A 20,279-nucleotide genomic window follows, 5' to 3' on the forward strand; every position below is an offset into this window, starting at 1 on the left:
TTAGATTAATTGGTTTGTAAGCTGTTTATTAATCATTCTATCAATATCAATTTGCAATTGACAATGAAGTTGAAGAGTTACGTGTTTTGACGAGAGGGTAGTACATTTATAAGGCATTATGTATTCCACTATTACAATAAATCATTAGGTAAAACTCGTGATGGTATTTTTTCGCGCGACATGTAGGTACAAGCGTTATTTACTGAACACGTGCTTTCCTATTTTTATTGTACTTTAACGGCTTAAAATACTTATTTAAACAAGTATTTAAACTAAAATGTTCATAGACAAATACAGAATAGTGCATTCCAGACATATACATGGTAGTTATATTAATGGTGCTTCGTTTACGCTGAAACACGAGCCAAAATGTATCGCCTAAGTTTATTGCTTGTAGGCGCATGCGCCCTAGCGGCTGCATCTCGCATCAACAATATGGGCAAGCCTACCTATCCCCTAGAAGAAGCTGAAATGCATTTTGAAGCATTCATTGAGAACTTCAACCGAAGCTATTCATCAGAAGCTGAGAAGAAATCAAGGTTCGAAATATTCAAGAAAAACTTAGAAGACATTAATCGCAAAAATATGAATCCCGAGGAAAATGCCGTATTTGGTAAGAAATGTTTAGTCTAGTAAATTTTTGCGAGAATGTTTTTTTTCAAGTCATAGTCAAAAAATAAAACTAGAAAAATCAATAAATATAATGGTGCTAATTCCTGTAAACACCATCTAATTTTATTTTAAGTTCTATCTGTCATTTTCTTATCCGCCGAAAAGGAACGGGACGGGTAATCGACTAGCATAAAAAATATGGAACACACGTCAATTTTAAGCACAAAAAACAACCTTTACTATAAAAAATAAAGCTCAGGCTCCTATATTTTTTCATTTCACTGTCCTGAATGTCCCTGAATGTTCTGATATATCCTGGGATGGTTGAATGTCACACCAAAGGTTCCATCACAAAACATACTGACCCAGCTTCTTTGGCGCGTATTGATTATATAATTTAGTTCTTAAAAAAATCACTGGCAATTTTTTTTCTTATTCTTCTTTTTGTAAAATAATTTGAACGCTTGATTTAGAACTTACATATTTAATTTTTAATCCACAACATTTTAGATATCACAATGTTCGCTGACCTGTCGGTACAAGAGTTCATACAACAGTACACTGGACTGGACTCCTCACTGCACGTTCCTGGTCCCAAAGTTATCGTGTCAGGACCTGTTACAATGGATCTACCTGATAATTTTGATTGGAGAGACAAAAACGCAGTGACCAATGTAAAGAATCAAGGACAATGTGGATCTTGTTGGGCCTTTAGTACTACAGGTACGCGTGACAAATTAAAATAAACTTTCCGTTGAATTTCATCATCCCTTTTCATCTTCGGGCAACAAGACGTGGGCTGGGATCCCACTCCTATATCCTTTATATCCCACCCGGCTCGTACGAAGCGTTTCGCTTCCTCGTTTCTATATGTAATATTAATATGAACGGGTAAATCTGTTTCCCGAAAAATACAGACTGGGCCTCTTCAAGGCAAAATTAAATAGGAACTTTTTAAGGTAACCTTGTCCCATCCTCAGCCACACCGTCACTTACCATCAGGTGAGGTCTAGGTCAAAAGCTTGACTATTTCTCAAAAAAAAATTACGATGTTGACATACTACTTTCGCTTCTTCCACTGTAATCAAAGTCTTCAAGCGTGTTCACCGGTTTAGTGTACTTTTGACCTGACCTTTCTTTAAAACATCCTCGATATATACGCCTAGTTTTACTGCTTCCAACTCTATCACTTACACCTGCATCTTCAATTCTTCTGTTTTTATTAGTAAGCAGTTTAAACACATAACATAAGTACTCTTCTTCCTAGCTCATTTCCATATTTCTATTTGACGTCGTCTGGGTCTTAAACAACAAATGGCGTTCGAAATACGCTTAGATTTTTGTGGTCTCTCTTCACCACTGCCATTAAAAACGCGGACTACCTCGCCCGCATGATACGTTTAAGTCTTTTGGAAATAAACAGTGCAGGTATTTTCGCAGGAACAATAGAGGGCGCGTACGCCATAAAACATAAAAAACTGGTTGCATTGTCTGAACAACAACTTCTTATCTGTGATACGCACGACAAAGGGTGTGATGGAGGCTTAATGACTCAAGCTTTAAAGTGAGTATTCCTACTCATCCTTACTTGTCAGAAAAGAGACACATCACATCTCCCAAGCATTATCCCGTTTTTCACAGGATCCGGTTATCTAACCTGATGATTTGACAGGTCCGGTTTTTACAGAAGCGACTGCTTGTCTGCAACTCGCGAAGAGAAAACCAGTCCAATACAGGTTAGGTCACAAACCTTCGAAAATGCATTTCTCGGGAATGTGGGTTTCCTCACGATGTTTTCCTTCACCGCTGAGCACGTGATAATCATTTATGATCTAAACATGAACGTTACCAGTCTTGCACCAATGAGTTATTAATTTATCTTAAGTGCAGTTTTCAGTAACACGGTTGGCTCGATTATTATAGACGGCGATACGGCTCACCACCTATCACGTTGGTCTAAAAGAAAGCTCGGAGAGGTGTGCGTACCTAAACGAGCTTTCTGTATAACATTGAGTGTGTGTTTAAGTGTGTGTGTCGTTGGCTCTGATTCCTGCAGACATCTCCTAATTTTAAGTTATACTCCTCATTTTCATATTCGCCGAAAAGGAAAGGGTAGGGTGACTGACAACTGTTAATTTTAAAATGAATAACTATCCCGGGCGAATAAAATAGGCATCTCGCTGGTATGCAACCCGTTTGACGTATGCTGTCAACTTATTTCTGTCGGGTTTTTATTGGCCAATATAAAAATTTGGAGGGTTTTAAAAATTAGCTGCTTCTCTTCCCGGGCATGTCGTAAAAACCGACAGAGGGATTGTGTCCTCTAACATGATGGACTAATGTTATGGGCGATAGGCTGATCCCTTATCACCATAAGGTTCATCATATCCATCTTTGGACTTCGTATCAACAGTGGCTGCAAGTTGTCTTTGATTACTTGTGGCTCTGCCCACCCCATTAGGGATTACGGGCGTGAGTTTATGTATGTATGTATGTTTTAAAAATTACTTCGCTTCGCCCGCGACGAGATTTTAAAAATAAAAAAAATCCAAAAAAAATTGCCCCTTTCCTTTTCGGCGGATAAGAAAATGACTGGTATAACTTAAAATAAAATTAGATCTACAGGAATCAGCACCTGTGCGTATAACACTGTGTTATTCTCAAGATGTTCAAATAATAAACGAGAAAGCTATTTCATATTCTGTTTTAACAATAATAATTTATTTGTAGATACTTAACAGAAGTTGGTGGGATTCAAAGCGAAGATTCTTATCCGTACACAGCAGACGACGACGAGGATTGCGAATTTGAGCCAGAACTAGTAGTGGTTAACATCACTGGTCAGAAACCATACGATTTGAAAGATGAAAAGGCATTGCGTGAGATCTTAGTTTCTGAGGGCCCAGTTGCTATAGGTAGCTTATAATAATCTATTATAAAATGATGTACTTACAGGGTGTTAGTGACATCGTAACTATTCTATTTTCTCTTCATCTTCATAATCTATCTACTCCTTTTCTTCCATAGTTTACGTAGTAGTTTAAGCATTGATATTTTTTATTATAACAATTATAATTATGTATATATTATTATTATGTAGTTTATGTAGTCGAAAGTGTATTTATTTTTATACGTACAAGTATTCCCATGCTGCACTATCCCGCTATATTACATAATATTAAAAATATCTCCTATACTTAAAGGTTACCTGGAAGAGATTGCTACTTAGCAATAAGGCCGCCCATTGTACTCATTCTATTTCTCTTTTGTTTTGTATTTAGTTTTTTCCTGTTTGTGCAATAAAGTATTTATGTTATGTTATGAGGCAAACAGTCAGCCGCTGACTGCGAGCCTAATAGCAACACAGCCTAATATATCTATTAATAATTTACAGCTGTAGATGCCGATAGTTTTCAACTCTATAGGAAAGGGATAATAGAAGCATGTACATTCAAAGACGTAAACCATGGTGTTCTTTTGGTTGGATATGGAATAGGTGAGTATTTTATTAATTTATTCTTAATTTAACACTTTCAAAGACAGAACGTCTAAAGAACGACGAAGAAAGAACGACGTTCCGATTCTAACTCATACTATCTATTATGAACCATCAATGACCCATGGTCTCTGCCCGTGAAAGGGTTAAAAGTGTACAGTACCTATTCATAGTGTAAGTAATATTATGTACATATTATGCGTACACATACAAATAACGAACACGGTGTGCATGGCTCTCTTGAGACATTTCCAGACACAATAGTTAAACAATGAGGTTCGGATTTTAAAAGGACTTTGCGACCATAATAACATGGTCCTGGCGCTGAACTGAACTGCTGAACTGACAGAGATTCTCTTAATCTGGACGTGGACAAGGAGCGAACTACCACCATGTAACTACATCAATGAAAAAAATACTATTAAGTATTTGTTATTTGCAGAGTTCCGAACCTCAAAAGCCGTGGTAGCCCAGTTGGTAGAACGCTTGCGTTTCACTTTGAGGTCGCAGGTTCGAACCCAGCACATGCCTAAACCAATGATTGTCGAATTCGTTTTCCAATTTATGTTTGGATCATAAATGTAATCACGCGCTTAGCGGTGAAGGAAAACATCGTGAGGAAACCCACATTCCCGAGAAATGCATTTTCGGAGGTATGTGACCTAACTTGTATTGAGTTGGCTTTTTCCTTCACGGGTTGGAAGGTCAGACAGGCAGTCGCTTCTGTAAAAAACCGGACCTGTCAAATCTTCAGGTTAGGTAAGCGGACCCAGTGACAATCAGGATAATGCTAGGGAGATGATGAGTTGTTTGTCGCAAATGGCATTAACTACTTGGCCGGACAAATGGGGAGCGCTGAGGGCTCTCACCCGGTACAAAATTTAGGACAACATTCCTGGATTGGGCGCGAAAATCTTTTTTTTGCGCGAAGTTTAAAAATCAAGCTTCTAAACATTTTCAGCCTTATTTTGTAACATTTTGTAGGGGAATCAAAACCTATGGGTTTCTTCCCGTAGATCTAGAATCATGAAATTTTACAAAATCCATTTGCAGTTGGTAAAGTAATTGCAGTTGGTAAACATCAAAGAAGGAAAAATTGGAGGAAAGAGAGAAAGGGGTAGACCGAGGAGAGCATTCATGAAACAAATAAAAGAGAAGGTGCAGGTCGTTTATCAGGAGGTGAAGGATTTGGCGGAAAGAAGAGAGGAATGGCGATTACTCTACCGACAAGAGCGCAACTCTTAAATAAAGAGAGAAAGTAATCGCAATCTTCGTTGATGGATGTATGGAGGCAACAGTTTTTCAACGGCAAAGACAAATCGTCCCTTAGATTATCCATGTTAATTAATGACAGTTTACAATACGGAGTCCTGGGTGCACGAGTCACGGTTACACTTGACCGCTTTTTTTGCTATTTTACAGCTTTTATCTAAAACTTGTTTTTTTACTTTGCAGAAAATAATATACCTTATTGGATAATAAAGAACTCTTGGGGCGAAAAATGGGGAGAAGATGGTTTTGTAAGAGTCAAGCAGGGAAATAACCCTTGTGGCATACTGAATGATTATGCCGTAACTCCTGTTGTGGCCTAAAGAAATTACACTACTATTGAACCAAAACAAATAATGTTATAATAATGCATAAATAAAATATACTGACAACAATGCGTATTGTCTTTTTTTTTGACGTTGATTAGTATGGTAGGTACATTTGTCGCATATGGCATCAACTACTTGGTCGGACAAATGGAGAGCACTGAGAGTTCTCACCCTGAACAAAATTTAAGACTCACCTGAGTGTACCCAGTTGGTCGCGAACCTCGGATGTGGGAAATCGTCGACCACGCCGACAGGGTCTCGGCGTAGTCTTAGACGTCTAACGTTCAATGCCATAGCAAACGTCTGCGTGATCGCGCCACGTTTGTAATGGGCCGTCTTCAATGTCTCCTTAACAAGCGTAGTAAATTATCCCTTAGGAATAAGGTAAAAATCTACTACTTTTGCTGGGATATACAGATAGATGGATAGATAAAATACTTTGTTGACCATATACTACTTTTTTTTTTACTTTACTTTATTCTTTTCGGCGGATAAGAAAATGACGGGTATAACTTAAAATAAAATTAGGAGGTGTTTACAGGAATCGGGGCCAATAAACAATGTCGTCCAATGAAACGTAATTAGGATTTCATTATAATCTATGATTGATATAATATAATAATATGATTGTTTACTTACTAATAAAAATAATACAATGCGAAAGTAACTCTTGTTTTTTTTTGCATCATAACCTACACCGCTAGACTGATTTAGATAAAAACCGGCCAAGTGCGAGCGGACTCGCGCACGAAGGGTCCCGTACCATTACGTATGCTATGTTTTACGAAAATAAGTGGGTAGGTATTTTCGTTTTACATGATTACAATACTGCGACGTCCAAGAAAAACAATAGGTCGAAGCAAACGTGCAACTAATTTTAATTGAGCTTAAAATAAGCTTTAAACAAAATTATTATTAACTTGGAATTCTTAGTGGAACAAAAGGCATTGAACTTCAAACTAGCAATTATTAGAAATCGGAAATTTCATATCTAATTAATTTTTTTTTTTAATTTAAAAAGTATATTACGTACGGATAGCGCGACATGTACACGTTCTTTGCTGTTTTATTGCTAGGTATAATTTTTACATTTAACTGAATTATATTTTGCATGTCTAATCAAACATACGAAAGTGCATTCCAGTTTGGCATACTTGTAGTCGTTTTTATGTATAAAAGGCGTTTGCTTTGTTCCTTACCCTTATTCGAGGTTGAAATGCAACGACTAAGTTTATTGCTTATATGCGCATGCGTCCTAGCGGCTGCATCCCGCATCAACAATATAGGCAAGCCTTTCTACTCGTTAGAAGAAGCTGACATGCATTTTGACGCATTTATTCAAAAGTTTAACCGCAGCTATACATCGGAAGCTGAGAAGAAAGCGAGGTTCGAAATATTCAAGAAAAGTTTGGAAGATATCAATCGCAAAAATATGAATCCCCATGAGCGCGCCATATTTGGTATAGTTGGCTTTGTCTATTTTTTTTTTTTGAATGCGATATGTAATGTAACTTTATACCATTTTTGAATATTGTTTTCTTTTCACGTATAATGAATGATAAAATGACGACAGATGTTTGCTCTGACCGAGCCTTGCCACTTTTTTGATCATCATGAGTATTTTATTGGTGATTTGTCTGGGCGACTCTGAGAAGTCTCGGCTAGTAATATCTAACATAGCAACATGCCTGCATTCCCGAAGGGGAAGGTGTCAAGTACACCCACTCCTTGCCAGCTATGTGTTTTCAAAGACGTTTGTTATCAAAGAATCCTTGTCGTCAAAGATTTTAAACCATATGAACAGTAAATTACACTTGTGTCACGATAAACTGAAATTTTGTTTCATAAAAATTATAGGTATCACACTGTTTGCTGACCTGTCTGAAGAAGAATTCATACAAAAGTACACTGGACTGGATACCTCGCTACACGTGCCTGATCATATAGTAAAAATATCAAGACCTGTTGTTATAAAAGATCTGCCTGACAGTTTTGATTGGAGAGATAAAAATGTAGTTACACGGGTGAAGGACCAAGGAGGTTGTGGATCTTGTTGGGCGTTTAGTACTACAGGTATGACAAATTCAAACAATAAATTAGTCTACTTATCAATGATATTTTGAAGACTTTTTATTTACACTTATGTATTAAAGTCAGCTAGCGTCTATTGAAATATGTGCCGAAGAACATTTTTTCCTTCTGTCTCGTCCCCATCTTCTTGTAATTGTGTATCGCTAAGCATGTTGCCCTGAATCGTCAGACGAGTGTTATGGTTCCCAATTTGTACACATTTCTCCACTTCATTTGACTTTTCATTTTAAAATAATAAAGACAGAGATGTGGTGTAAAAGACGATATAGTGACTAAGATTGATTAGGTTGGTTTGGACACGTAGAGCGGATGAAGGATAATAGAATTGCAAAAGCGGCATATAAAGCAAAAGTTGATGATAGGGCTGGCAGAGAAAGACCGAGAAGGACTTACGATGACCAAATTGGAGATGTCCTTAGAAAAGGTTTAATACGATCTACTCTGAACCGGCGTGCGTGTATGAAGCGATTGATGAATGTGGAGGAAGCAAGAGAAGTGTGTCAGGATCGAAGCAAATGGAATTCTATAGTCTCTGCTTACCCCGGTGGGAAATAGGCGTGAGTTTATGTATGTATGTATGTATGAAAATAATATGGATAGTAACTTTACAGGAACAATAGAGGGCGCGTACGCCAGAAAACATTCAAAATTGCTTTCATTATCTGAGCAACAACTCGTCGATTGTGATAAAGGTGACAAAGGATGTAATGGAGGTTTAATGACAAGTGCATTGAAGTAAGTACCTAACTAAACTAGGAAATTAGAGAAAAAATTTAAACTGCTGTCCATTATATCGGAGAACTTCATGTGGAAAACGACAGTAAATCAAACAAACTTATCTGTAGAACAGTTCGATGTCAAGATCAGTGTCAACACGTTACTATTGTTGCCGTGAGTTAGTTGGACCACTACATAGTAAGAAATAAATGTGGAGACGAAGCCAGGATAGCTATAATCATAGATTACAAAACATTATCTCCCTAGCATTATCCCGTTTTTCACAGGGTTCGCTTACCTAACCTGAAGATTTTTGACAGGTCCGGTTTCCGGTTAGACAAGCAGTCAAGCGACTGCTTGTCTAACCTTCTAACCCGCAAAGGGAAAACCAGCCCATTACAGGTTAGGTCATATACCTCCGAAAACGCATTTCTCGAGAATGTGGATTTCCTCACGATGTTTTCCTTCACCGCAAGAAAGAGAATCATAGATTACAAATATTGATATTAAAATTTGAGTTAATTATGACGCTTATAAGTACCTACTTATAACATATCAACATAACACTTCGTGCTTTAAAATCACAAATACTTATATCTTAAAATATTTTTTAATGTTTAAATTACAAATTCGATATTCAAAATAAATTAAAATATATCCCAATTAAAATTAAATAAATTAAAATTAAATGCGGCTAGTTTGATGGGCACCTTTGCGCCAGGAATGACACGAGGTGGATTATTTGAACATGACGCACGTGCACATAGACGTTAATTCACTGATGTTGGATTAATTTAAAATTCATTTAATTATCATTTTTTATCTATGTGTAATTAGACTAAGTTTTTATAGTTATTTATGAATTTCAATAAAGAATATATATTACTCACAAAGAGAAAAGTAAATTAAAATTAAAAGTACAATGAAAATTACAAATTAGTGCAAAAATAAAATTTAATACTTATTAAAAATTCAAAACTTTACTTATATTTTTATATACTTTGTATCTTTTGTACTTATCTTTACTGAAGTTGAATTATCTATCTAAAATTTAAGTGACAGGTCAAATCACAGCATTGTTCGTCATAATTTTCCTGCTTATTGAACTTTGTGCCCGATCGTAACACTATTCATGGTTTATGGTTCTTTAAATATTTATGTACAAAGAATGACAGATGCTTTATTTTAGTACAGCAACATTAAAAACGGGAAATAATGTTTCATATGTCGTAATTTTAGAAAAAAATATGTTGTAGGTACTTAGAAAGTGCTGGTGGGATTCAAAGCGAAGACTCTTACCGCTACACAGGACAAGATGACACCTGCAAGTTTGAGCCTGAAAAAGTAGTAGTTAAGATCACTGGCCAGAAACCCTATAATCTTACAGATGAAGAAGCTTTGCGCCAGATATTGGTTTCTGACGGCCCAATTGCTATAGGTGAGTATATGTGTGATTAGTTTACACTTACAGTGAAAATATTACAAGAAGAGGCGCATAAACTTGTATGGCTGATATAACAAAATAAGACAGTTGTCTTAACTACTTGGCCGGAAGTTAATGCCATCTTATTCTGGTCTGTTGGGTACCCGATTTGGGATTGCTAGCCAGTTTACAATTTCGTTATATAAAAGAATACCTGCATTATGAGTTAGCTCTTCAAAGTCTATTCCGTTGAACTGATTTGGATGAAGAACAAACAGATCAAAACCCGAGTATGGATATGGGGTACTATCTCCAGAGATGGTACCCTATGAATGATGATGATGGTTTGGTATGGTATCAAATACCATACCAAAGCAGCCCACATTTCGTTGCTGATGTATCTGAAATTTTTGGCGAACCTGATTTGCACCTTCTGCAATTGTCAATAAGACACAAATAATTTGTCAGTTTGCAAACTCAGCCACGATTTGTAGGGACATTTGTGTTCTTTGCTGTCACTAAAAATGGACGTTACCGATATTTCATATTACATTTATATTTTACAGGTGTCGACGCTATTGATTTCTTCCAGTATGAGGAAGATATATTAGAACGTTGTAAAGGCAATATCATAAACCACGGTGTTCTATTAGTTGGATATGGAACAGGTGAATTGTATTTTTATTAGGTAATATTAGTAGCCCCGATGCCACGTCGTAGATAAAGACGTACTATTCGCAATACTAGTTCTAAATCAAAAAACGGAATGGGTAAATAGTTTGTTATTATTAAAAATCTACAGATACTATACTATTTGCATTTGGATTATAAGTTTTCGGTTAATAAAGTTACGTAACATATACTTATTATAATTATTATTGATTGCGAGTGTGGAGTATCACCACAAACTATGGCTCACCTTTTGTGCTGTTTTAAGTGCCCTAACACCTGCACTATTAAAGACCTTTACGAAGCCACTGACAATGCCGTAAGCGTGGCCAATTATTGGTCAGCTAAATTTTTGTATTGATCGTCATCGACTCGCAAAGAAGAAGACTATAATAAACTATATCACTAAATTGCTTAAACAAAATACATTATTTGCCATTGCCACTTTGGTTTTTTTTTTCATCTGCGACTTATCATTTTTTTCTTTTTTGCAGAGGATGATATACCTTTCTGGATAATAAAGAATTCGTGGGGCGCAATTTGGGGAGAAAACGGTTACATAAGAGTCAAGCGGGGAATGAATGCTTGCGGCCTACTGAATGATTTAGCCGTATCTGCTATCGTGGCCTGAAGAAGTGACACTATGTTTTAGTAATATAATACATTGCAATAAAAATGAATATTATATATATATATATTTAAGATTGAATAGATACCCAATTAATAGTAAAAGATCGTCGTCTTATAATAAAACCGAATGAGGATAAGAACTGATTCTAAGTTAAAATCAAGTGGAGTTAATATCAAACGTAAAAATTTTGACAGTTCGCCATACTATTTGAGTAAACAAACATATTGTTTTGGTTATATTTGTATACTGTAACCTTAGCGCAGCGTTTAACTGCAAAATCATAGTGTTATACACTTCTCATCAAAAAAATCGAAACACTTCCGTTTTCATTGTTTCTGTCCGAATTTAACACAAAAAAGAATTCATACGATGAAAAAAAATACATAAATGTATAGCTGGCAGTTTGGCCATTACAGTAATAAGCGAAAATTCTAAATTCAAAATTAGAATTTCATTTGTTTATCTTATAAACGAAATGAATCACTGTTTTGAGACAAATGTGTGTTTAGGGTTGGAGTACATTTAGCGTTTAAAAACTAAAAATTGGCGCCTATCCTTAAACTTTTTGTTTTTTATTTCAATACTGTGACTTTGGGACGTCTGAAAAAAGGTTTTTTTCTAAAACGTATGGATACTTCGCCCACAGAAGCCGCCCAAGTTGTGGCATTGCTGGATTCTGGCCTTAGTCAGCGTGTTGTGGCTGCAAGACTGCATCTAAGCCTGTCATCTGTTCATAGAGTCTATAAACGTTATCGGGAGACTGGTTTGTTCACGCGCCGTTCAGGATCTGGCAGGAATCGGGTCACTTCTGAGCGAGATGATCGATTTATTGTAACAACTTCTTTAAGAAATCGACGCCTTAACGCTTTTCAACTGCAGCAGCGGCTTCGTGTTGTACGAAGGGTGGCTGTAAGTGACTCTACAATTAGAAGAAGGTTGAAGGATCGTGGACTGGTACCGCATAAGCCAGCAAATGGGCCGAAATTAACTGCAGACCATCGAAGAGCGCGCCTTAACTTTGCACGTGAGCACCTAAATTGGTCATACCTACAGTGGAGCAAAGTTCTCTTTTCTGATGAGTGTAAAATTATGCTGTATGGTAACGACGGAAGGAACAAGGTCTGCAGAAGAGACGGAGAACGCTATGCACAATGCTGCATTGAAGAAAAGGTCAGCTATGGTGGCGGTTCGTGGACGGTTTGGGGAGGAATCAGCGCCGACGGTAAGACAGAGCTTGCTTTCGTGTCTGGGCCACGTCTGCCTGCACTAAACTGTCATCGGTACGTCGAAGAGTGTCTCGAGCCTCATGTGATGCCCTATGCACATTTTATTGGCAACGGCTTCATATTCATGCACGACAATGCTAGGGCTCACACCGCGGGCGTCGTACGAGATTATCTTAACGAAGTCGATATCTCTATTATGGAATGGCCAGCAAGAAGCCCGGACATGAATCCCATTGAACATCTGTGGGATGAATTAAAGAGACGAATTCGAGCAAGAGATCCTGCCCCAGAAACACTTAGCCAGCTGCAAGATGCAATCCAAGAGGAATGGGACAATATACCACAGCATGTGATCGTGACTCTCATCCGATCGATGAAGAACCGTATGGAAGCAGTAATTAGAGTTCGGGGAGGGAATACAACTTATTAAATAAACGTTTTTTAGCTTTTTTTTTCATTTACGTGTGTTGTTTTATCCATTTCCTTTATACTCCATACGGAATAAAAATGACTCATTTAACAAAATACGAAACCTATGAAAAATTCATTTAAATTTAGAACATTAACATTAAGATTTGATAAGCTCATATTACTCACTATTAAACGACATTTAACATTTATTCCTAAATGTACACATTTTTCTGATAATCCTGACAAAATGTAAACTTGCAAGGTGTTTCGATTTTTTTGATGAGAAGTGTATTTATTCCCTAAAGATAGGAAAGGAGAAAACTTAGAAAAACTTATTTTTAATCAAAGCTGCCTTTTACAACTAGCTGCTTTTCTCTTTAGTAGCTTATCCTTCAGACGAGATACACCCCGTTGCATCACATTTTATAGCAATTTATCACGAATTTTAGCGGGACAGTGTGGATAACCGTCAAAATTTAGAAACACTTGACAACAGTGCTGACGCCTGCGTTTGAGCTTCTAGCTTTTATCCTCATTCTGATTTAATAACAATCCGTAATAGTAAAATAAAGTATTAGAAGAATCTCTTTCTCTTATTTCTCATTCAATATCTCCTTGCCCGATTACCTACGCCTACCATGCTGTTGGAGGCGATGTTTGCCCCGATAAATAAAACCTCTTCGAAATGTAAAATGGACTGTATTGGAATTAAAAACTAGGAAATATTTACATATAAGTTAGCAAGACAAGAAAAAGATGCCTCGTTGGCAAAGTCCGTGGCGTAAGTCCCGTAATATTGCCATAGCAAAATATATTATTATAAGACTTTGACGTTGCCAACACATGCAAAAGCCATCTCTGGCAATCACGAAGATCCTACTGATATAGGCCGTGCGCCTTTATATTTTATTTGGAGTTGAATTTTAATTAATAATTATTAAAATTTAAAAGCAGATTGGTAGTGAGTAGCTTCAGCCATATCTTTACTTCCTGAACAATCAAAGATGGACCGTATCAATAGTCTATTAAGATTACTGCCGTATCAGCAGCCTCTGCGCGGCGCAAATTATATCGAGGGTTGCGACCAATATAGGAAGCGAATGCTATCTACATAGAAAGACGTCGTATGGTTATTGGTCAGAGCCACGGAATAGAAGAAAGAAGTTGGAAGGGCCAAGTGAGCGAGAAACGCGCGCCATACAAGTATGAGCAAATGGTTCATACTTCAACTTCACACTCCACTTGTCGCAAACTTTACGATACACGGAGCTCCGCGATAGTATATTAAAAGGTCATCTTGTGAACTTTAACCTGCAGAGCAAAAAACCTAATATCGACTATCATGCAAGGAGATCTCTCTAAATCACAAGAAAGCTAAAAACCTCAGTATGATTGGCTATTTAACAAAAAAATACTTTTTTATGCAGTATCTTACGAAAAGTAATGATAAAATTGGAGCCTTTAACATAAAATATACATTGCCTGTAAAGTAGCTATCTAATTTAAGAAGCAGTCGAGCTATCGTAGATATCTGTTTGCAGGAAAAGTAGTAAAAGCGAGCGGGGTTGAACCGGCGACGGCGGTTCTCATACTAAATTATCTTTCTTCTATTCCGTGATCACAGCCCTCGATATAATGGCTTTTGACTCTCTACAATTTGTTGCTGTGATACAAATATTTTTGTGACCGACTTATATACGTTCTTTTCTGCTTTTTATTGCTATAGCTGTAAATATTTACAATTATTAAAATTATACTTTTTATATTCAGTCATAAAACAAAGCATTCTTGATGCGCGTGGTAGTTTTCTGTATAAAAGATGTGTTTTTTGTCATCGCCCTCATACTGTGAGTTGAAATGCATCGACTAAGTTTGTTGCTTGTATGCGCATGCGTCTTAACGGCTGCGTCCCGTCTCAACACTATGGGCAAGCCATTTTATCTCTTGGAAGAAGCCGAAAAGCATTTTAATGCATTTATTGACAAGTTCAACCGCAGCTATACATCTGAAACTGAAAAGAAAGCGAGGCTCGAAATATTCAAGACAAACTTAGAACGCATTAATCGCAAAAATATGAATCCCGAGGAAGATGCTATATTTGGTAGGTATGTTTTGTCTAGTTTGCGTTGTGATGCTATTTATTATATTTATGTTATTATAAAATTTTACGTATTTGACAAATGGTGATTAAGCATATCAAGTAAGTACCTATATAATTAAATCAAGTATATATAGCGACAACATTGTTATGTTTACAATCATGACAGGTACATGCCCAGCTTAAGTTCCAAATTTTGAGTCAGAATTATTACCAAGAATGATCTTGTTAGCAAAGATTTAAGCCATATGGATTGGTAAATTTGACATGTGTGTAATTGATTCCATAAAATTTTAGATATCACAATGTTCGCTGACCTGTCGGTACAAGAGTTCATACAACAGTACACTGGACTTGGCACCTCGCTGCACGTGCCTGGTCACAGAGTAAACGTGTCAGGACCTGTAACAAAAGATCCGCCTGAAAATTTTGATTGGAGAGATCACAATGCAGTTACACCGGTTAAAAATCAAGAAAACTGTGTAGCTTCTTGGGCTTTTAGTGTTACAGGTATGAGAAATTGAAATAAAATTAAACATATAGTGTTAAAAAGGCCATAATGAACCAATTCATCTAATATTGCAATATTGCTATTAGACATTTGTGGACATTGCACGTTTAACTTGTATATGCGCAAATGTCAAATTGCAATACTGCTTTTTTAGATTAATTGCAACAATTTGCCTGGACTCGCTGAAATGACTAGGACAAATTACAAAATGAAATGACTAGGACAAATTGCATTGTCTTAAGTTCCTAGATGGGTCTTGAGGGATATAATTAAAATGTCCAATGGGGTAGTCAGAGGTACATCCATCGCAAGATGAACTAAGCACCCACATCTCACCAAGCTTCCTTTCTCTCACCACCTATCAAAGTGATAGGTGGTGAGCCTTATCGCCGTCTATAATGGTCGAACCAACTGTGTTGGTGAAAACGGCACTTACGATAAATTAATAACTTATTGGTGCAAGTCCGGTACCAGAGCACCTCTCCCTTCATCCCATTCGCCCTCTTAGCATCATCCTAAAGTCGTTCACATTTTAACTTAAAAATAATTCATTAAAATAATAGGAAACTGTCTTCGCAGGAACGATAGAGGGTGCGTACGCCAGGAAACATTCATCGTTGATTGCAGTATCTGCACAACAACTGGTTGACTGTGATTACGGCAATGATGGATGCCGCGGAGGCTACACGACTGATGCATTACAGTAAGTAACATCTTCAAGTGGTATAGGACTGAGAAATCACGATCACCTGTTCAACTGTATAATAATATATTCGTATTAATAGTTATTTTATGATATTTAATATTTGAGTCTTCTCTGGGTTGTGAGAACAGTGACCGACCTCTGGTGTCAGGGTCAGTCCCAAGGATGTAAATGGCATTATTGAAAACTAAGTGAATTATTGACTATATTTAATTACTGTTACGTGTTTTAAGTTTTCGCGGTTATTATCATAATTAATTAAAACACATAATAACGGGTTCTTACCGCGTTTAAAATGGGGATATGAGACTCCCGAAATTTCGACACTGTTGCAAGCGCCATGATCACGGGATGACTGATGAGATTGGAGTGGAGTAGGTAGATCCATAATTTTCTACGGGCAGACATATCTGTCTACCCTCTTTCTTTGCCGCTTGTTTATGTATTTGATATCGGAATGTTCGGAACTATCTGAACTCACACCAAACTCACTACGACAAACCACACTGTGTCCTCACGTTTTATCACCACATTAGGCCGCTTTAAGCTTTTTACAACACCTACTACTGGTTTCCACATGCTCGATAATTTGTCGCCACATGATCGGGAGTCTCATATCCCTATTTTAAACGCGGTAAGAACCCGTTATTATGTGATTGTATTATATAAAAATAATTAAAACTGTAAGTAAATCTTGTACTAAAAGTTCAAAATTTCCTTGCAAAGTTAATTAAAAATATTGGTGGTGGGTAATTTTTTTTTACGAAATGCCAACACAGGGTGAGATGAATGTATTAGGTGTTTATTTTGAGCATACCTGGTTTTCTTATACCATGGTTTTCACTGTAAGGCGACGATATACAGATGTCTCTCGAAAAAGTGCGAATTATTATTATAGCGCAGCATTATTTAAATGGTAAAATTATGTTTCAGACTTACTTTGTAATTATCTAACAAAATACTTTGTAGTTACTTACAAAATGCTGGTGGAATTGAAAGCGAAGAGTCTTATCCCTACATAGCAGATGAGGAATCGTGCAAGTTTGATCCTAAAAAAATAGCAGTTAAAATCACTGGCCAGAAAAAATATGATTTATTTAGCTTAATGGATGAAGAAGATTTGCGCCAGATCTTGATTTCTGACGGACCAATGTCTATAGGTAGAGTATACAGAGCGTTAGTGACATCGTAACGAATACTTAGGGGGATGATTCAACTCATGATTCAGCCGAAGGATTCAGCTCATTATTCTGAGTTAATATCAAGTGGAATTTTCTGTAGAAAAAATCATGTAAGTATTTTCAATTCTATACTTTTGCGATGGAAAATTCCACTTGATATTATTAACTCAGAATAATGAGCTGAATCCTACGGCTGAATCATTTCTCTCAGTATTCGTAACGATAACACTTACATCGCTTACAAGTACGTACAGAAAACCAGATCAAGTGAAATTTCCTGTTCGGAAAATTCATGAAAGTTTTAGTGTCTTTTTTAGTTCCATACTTTTTTGTTTATGAATTGTAACATTTATGTTTTATAGTTGTAGATGGCTCCTCTATGCAGCTGTATGATGGGGGAATATTACATTATTGTAATCACATCAATTTAAACTCTCAAGTTTTATTAGTTGGATATGGAAAAAGTACGTTATATTATTAATATATCTCTTGGTAAGCCGAAGTATCGATATCGGAGCGGGGCAAGACTGGCGCTTCTCCTATATTTGATACTCTTAACATATAAACTCACGCCTATTACCCACTGAGGTAAGCAGAGACTATGAAATTCTATTCGCTTCGCTCCTAACATACTTCTCTTGCTTCCTCCACATTCATCGATCGTTACATACACGCACGCCGGTTCAGACTAGATCTTACTGAACCTTTTCTAAGGGAATCTCCATTTTGGTCAACCCTACCACCAACCTTCGCTTTAATACCGCTTTCGCAATCCTATTATCCTTCATGCGATTTATGTGTACAAACCAATTGAACATTCCCTTCTCAATCTTAGTCAGTATATTATCGTCTTTTACACTAATATCTCTCTTAAATAACACTGTTTCTGACTCTATCAATTTAACTACTTTCATGCTTCTTCTGCTATACCCAACATTCTCTACCGTACTTTAGTGATACTCTTAAGTTCCATTATATTGGTGTTAATTCAAAACAAAATTTTATTTCGTGGTGTCGACAGTGGTATTTCTGTCATTTTCTTATCCGCCGAAAAGGAAATGGACGGGTGATCGACAGGCTTATCATTTATGGAACACACGTCAATTTCATGTTATGATATGTTCAAGAAGTGAAATGTTCAGTCATCATATTTTAATGTCATAGTTTATTTATACTTAAATATTTACTATTTTAATCTACGGCGGTGATTTAAAAAAAAATCTATAATGCAAAAGCTCCAGTGCGGTAATGTTACATTACAGCACGGATGTTTTAATAACGTGCCTAAAAGCGGTCCAATAAGAGCTACTTTACGCGCAAAGGTGTTGAAAGACATTTTGTACTTTTTTATAATTTGGATTTTTAAAAACTTGTGTTTTTTTGCAGATAAAATTCCTTACTGGACAATTAAGAACTCGTGGGGCTCAAGTTGGGGAGAAGAAGGTTATATAAGAGTCAAGCGGGGAAAAAATCCCTGCGGCTTATTTAATAGGCTCGCAGTGACTGCTATTGTGGATTGAAAAAATACATATATTGTAGCTATATTATGTATATGTATACGATCATTTCATGAAATGGTCATATTTTATAATGTCACTCGTTGGCCACATCATGATGTATTTTGGCCAGATCAATGAACACAAAACGTTTAACGATATGAGCAACTAAATACATGATTACTTCGTGATATAGCCAAACATTGGCAATCATATCGTAAAATTTGTAACAATATCCACCGGTAGTGGCGCTGATGTCGATTATATTTAAAACTTGATTAATATTATAATCAATGAATCAATGTAACTTAATCGACTATTAGATATTAATGATATGGCCAAACGTTGATTTCAATCAATAAACGTTGAGGTTTCAATGATATGGTCAACTTAAGTTGGCTATTTCATGAATAAATATGATCTTATCATGAAATGGTCGAAAAAATTTTGAAATGATCAATTCTAAGTACTGTCCACGAAATATAATATATTGTTATACCGACATGATATAATGAAATAAAAACTATGCAATGTACTTATTTATATATTTTTTTCTTAATGTCCCTCAGCAATCATTGTTTTATCCGATTACTGTATCGCAATTTCTAGTCAGTACCAAGTCTATCTATCTATCTACTCCGCCTGTATCCATTCACTGCTGGGTATTCGTTTTTTGACGTGATTTATTGTAGATTTGCCGTAAGTAGCATTAGCTACTTGGCTTAGCTACTTGTGTTTGTTGTTAGGCAACTCCAAGAAAGATATTTATTGTTAAGATCGCCAGCAATTATGACTGAATTACTGAGATTTCAGAGGGCTTCGAGGTCACTTCTAAGTAATATCTTAGAGTTATTAGGAGATAGATAAGCCGACACTAGTGTGATCGGCTGATGTCCTGTCATGCCTACTGCTGGGTATAGGCCTCCTCTCTTTCACGCCTTTGTTGTGTGAGAATAATTAGAATAGTAATAAGATTAAGTAGATCATCCACTGAACATCACAACACGATACTTAATGACAAACTTTCCAGGCTAAGTTATCCAAAAAATACATAGATGGCGCTGCAGAGAGTTTCCTTCGTTTAACCATCTTATTTCATGAATAACAGACATATGCATCTTTTATCTTTGTGTTTGGGTATAAATGATTACCCTTTTTATTACACTAAGGCGCAGCATCTTTCATTTCACGTGGATAGATGATGTATGGCGATTGGTCAGAGCTCTCGATATATTTCGCGCCACGAGGGGCGCGGTAGCCGTGCCGCGACGTTTGTTTTATATCAGCCTACAAAACGCCGGACTGATTCTGATATTGAAAATTATCTCATAGATAGATTCAAACCCTTCAGGAACAGTTGAAAACTGCTTCTTGAGAACGACTTACGGTATTATTAACATAGCACCACGCGTGAAC

General features: G+C 36.6%; 2 protein-coding genes across 4 annotated transcripts; both read left to right on the top strand.

The window, feature by feature from the left end:
* Positions 1–266: 266 nt before the first annotated feature.
* LOC126374830 (procathepsin L-like) lies at positions 267–19,406 on the top strand. Of its 3 annotated transcripts, none has more exons than XM_050021608.1 (6): positions 267–613; positions 15,270–15,482; positions 16,063–16,186; positions 17,156–17,346; positions 17,730–17,831; positions 18,754–19,406. In XM_050021608.1, exons 1-6 carry the CDS (start codon positions 370–372, stop codon positions 18,885–18,887), a joined length of 1,008 nt encoding a protein of 335 aa, XP_049877565.1. In that variant the 5' UTR covers positions 267–369; the 3' UTR covers positions 18,888–19,406. The 3 variants fall into 3 exon arrangements, with proteins under 3 accessions (XP_049877565.1, XP_049877712.1, XP_049877633.1); XM_050021755.1 differs by lacking the exons at positions 15,270–15,482; positions 16,063–16,186; positions 17,156–17,346; positions 17,730–17,831; positions 18,754–19,406 and adding exons at positions 1,123–1,335; positions 2,053–2,176; positions 3,343–3,527; positions 4,007–4,108; positions 5,564–5,774 and having other exon boundaries at positions 275–613; XM_050021676.1 differs by lacking the exon at positions 267–613 and adding an exon at positions 14,705–14,975.
* On the top strand, positions 6,900–11,269 carry LOC126374267 (procathepsin L-like). The gene is made up of 6 exons (XM_050020824.1): positions 6,900–7,166; positions 7,564–7,779; positions 8,409–8,532; positions 9,771–9,952; positions 10,504–10,605; positions 11,101–11,269. Exons 1-6 carry the CDS (start codon positions 6,923–6,925, stop codon positions 11,235–11,237), a joined length of 1,005 nt encoding a protein of 334 aa, XP_049876781.1. The 5' UTR covers positions 6,900–6,922; the 3' UTR covers positions 11,238–11,269.
* Positions 19,407–20,279: the final 873 nt, after the last annotated feature.

Source organism: Pectinophora gossypiella, chromosome 1, assembly GCF_024362695.1.
Source record: "Pectinophora gossypiella chromosome 1, ilPecGoss1.1, whole genome shotgun sequence".
NCBI lineage: Eukaryota > Metazoa > Arthropoda > Insecta > Lepidoptera > Gelechiidae > Pectinophora > Pectinophora gossypiella.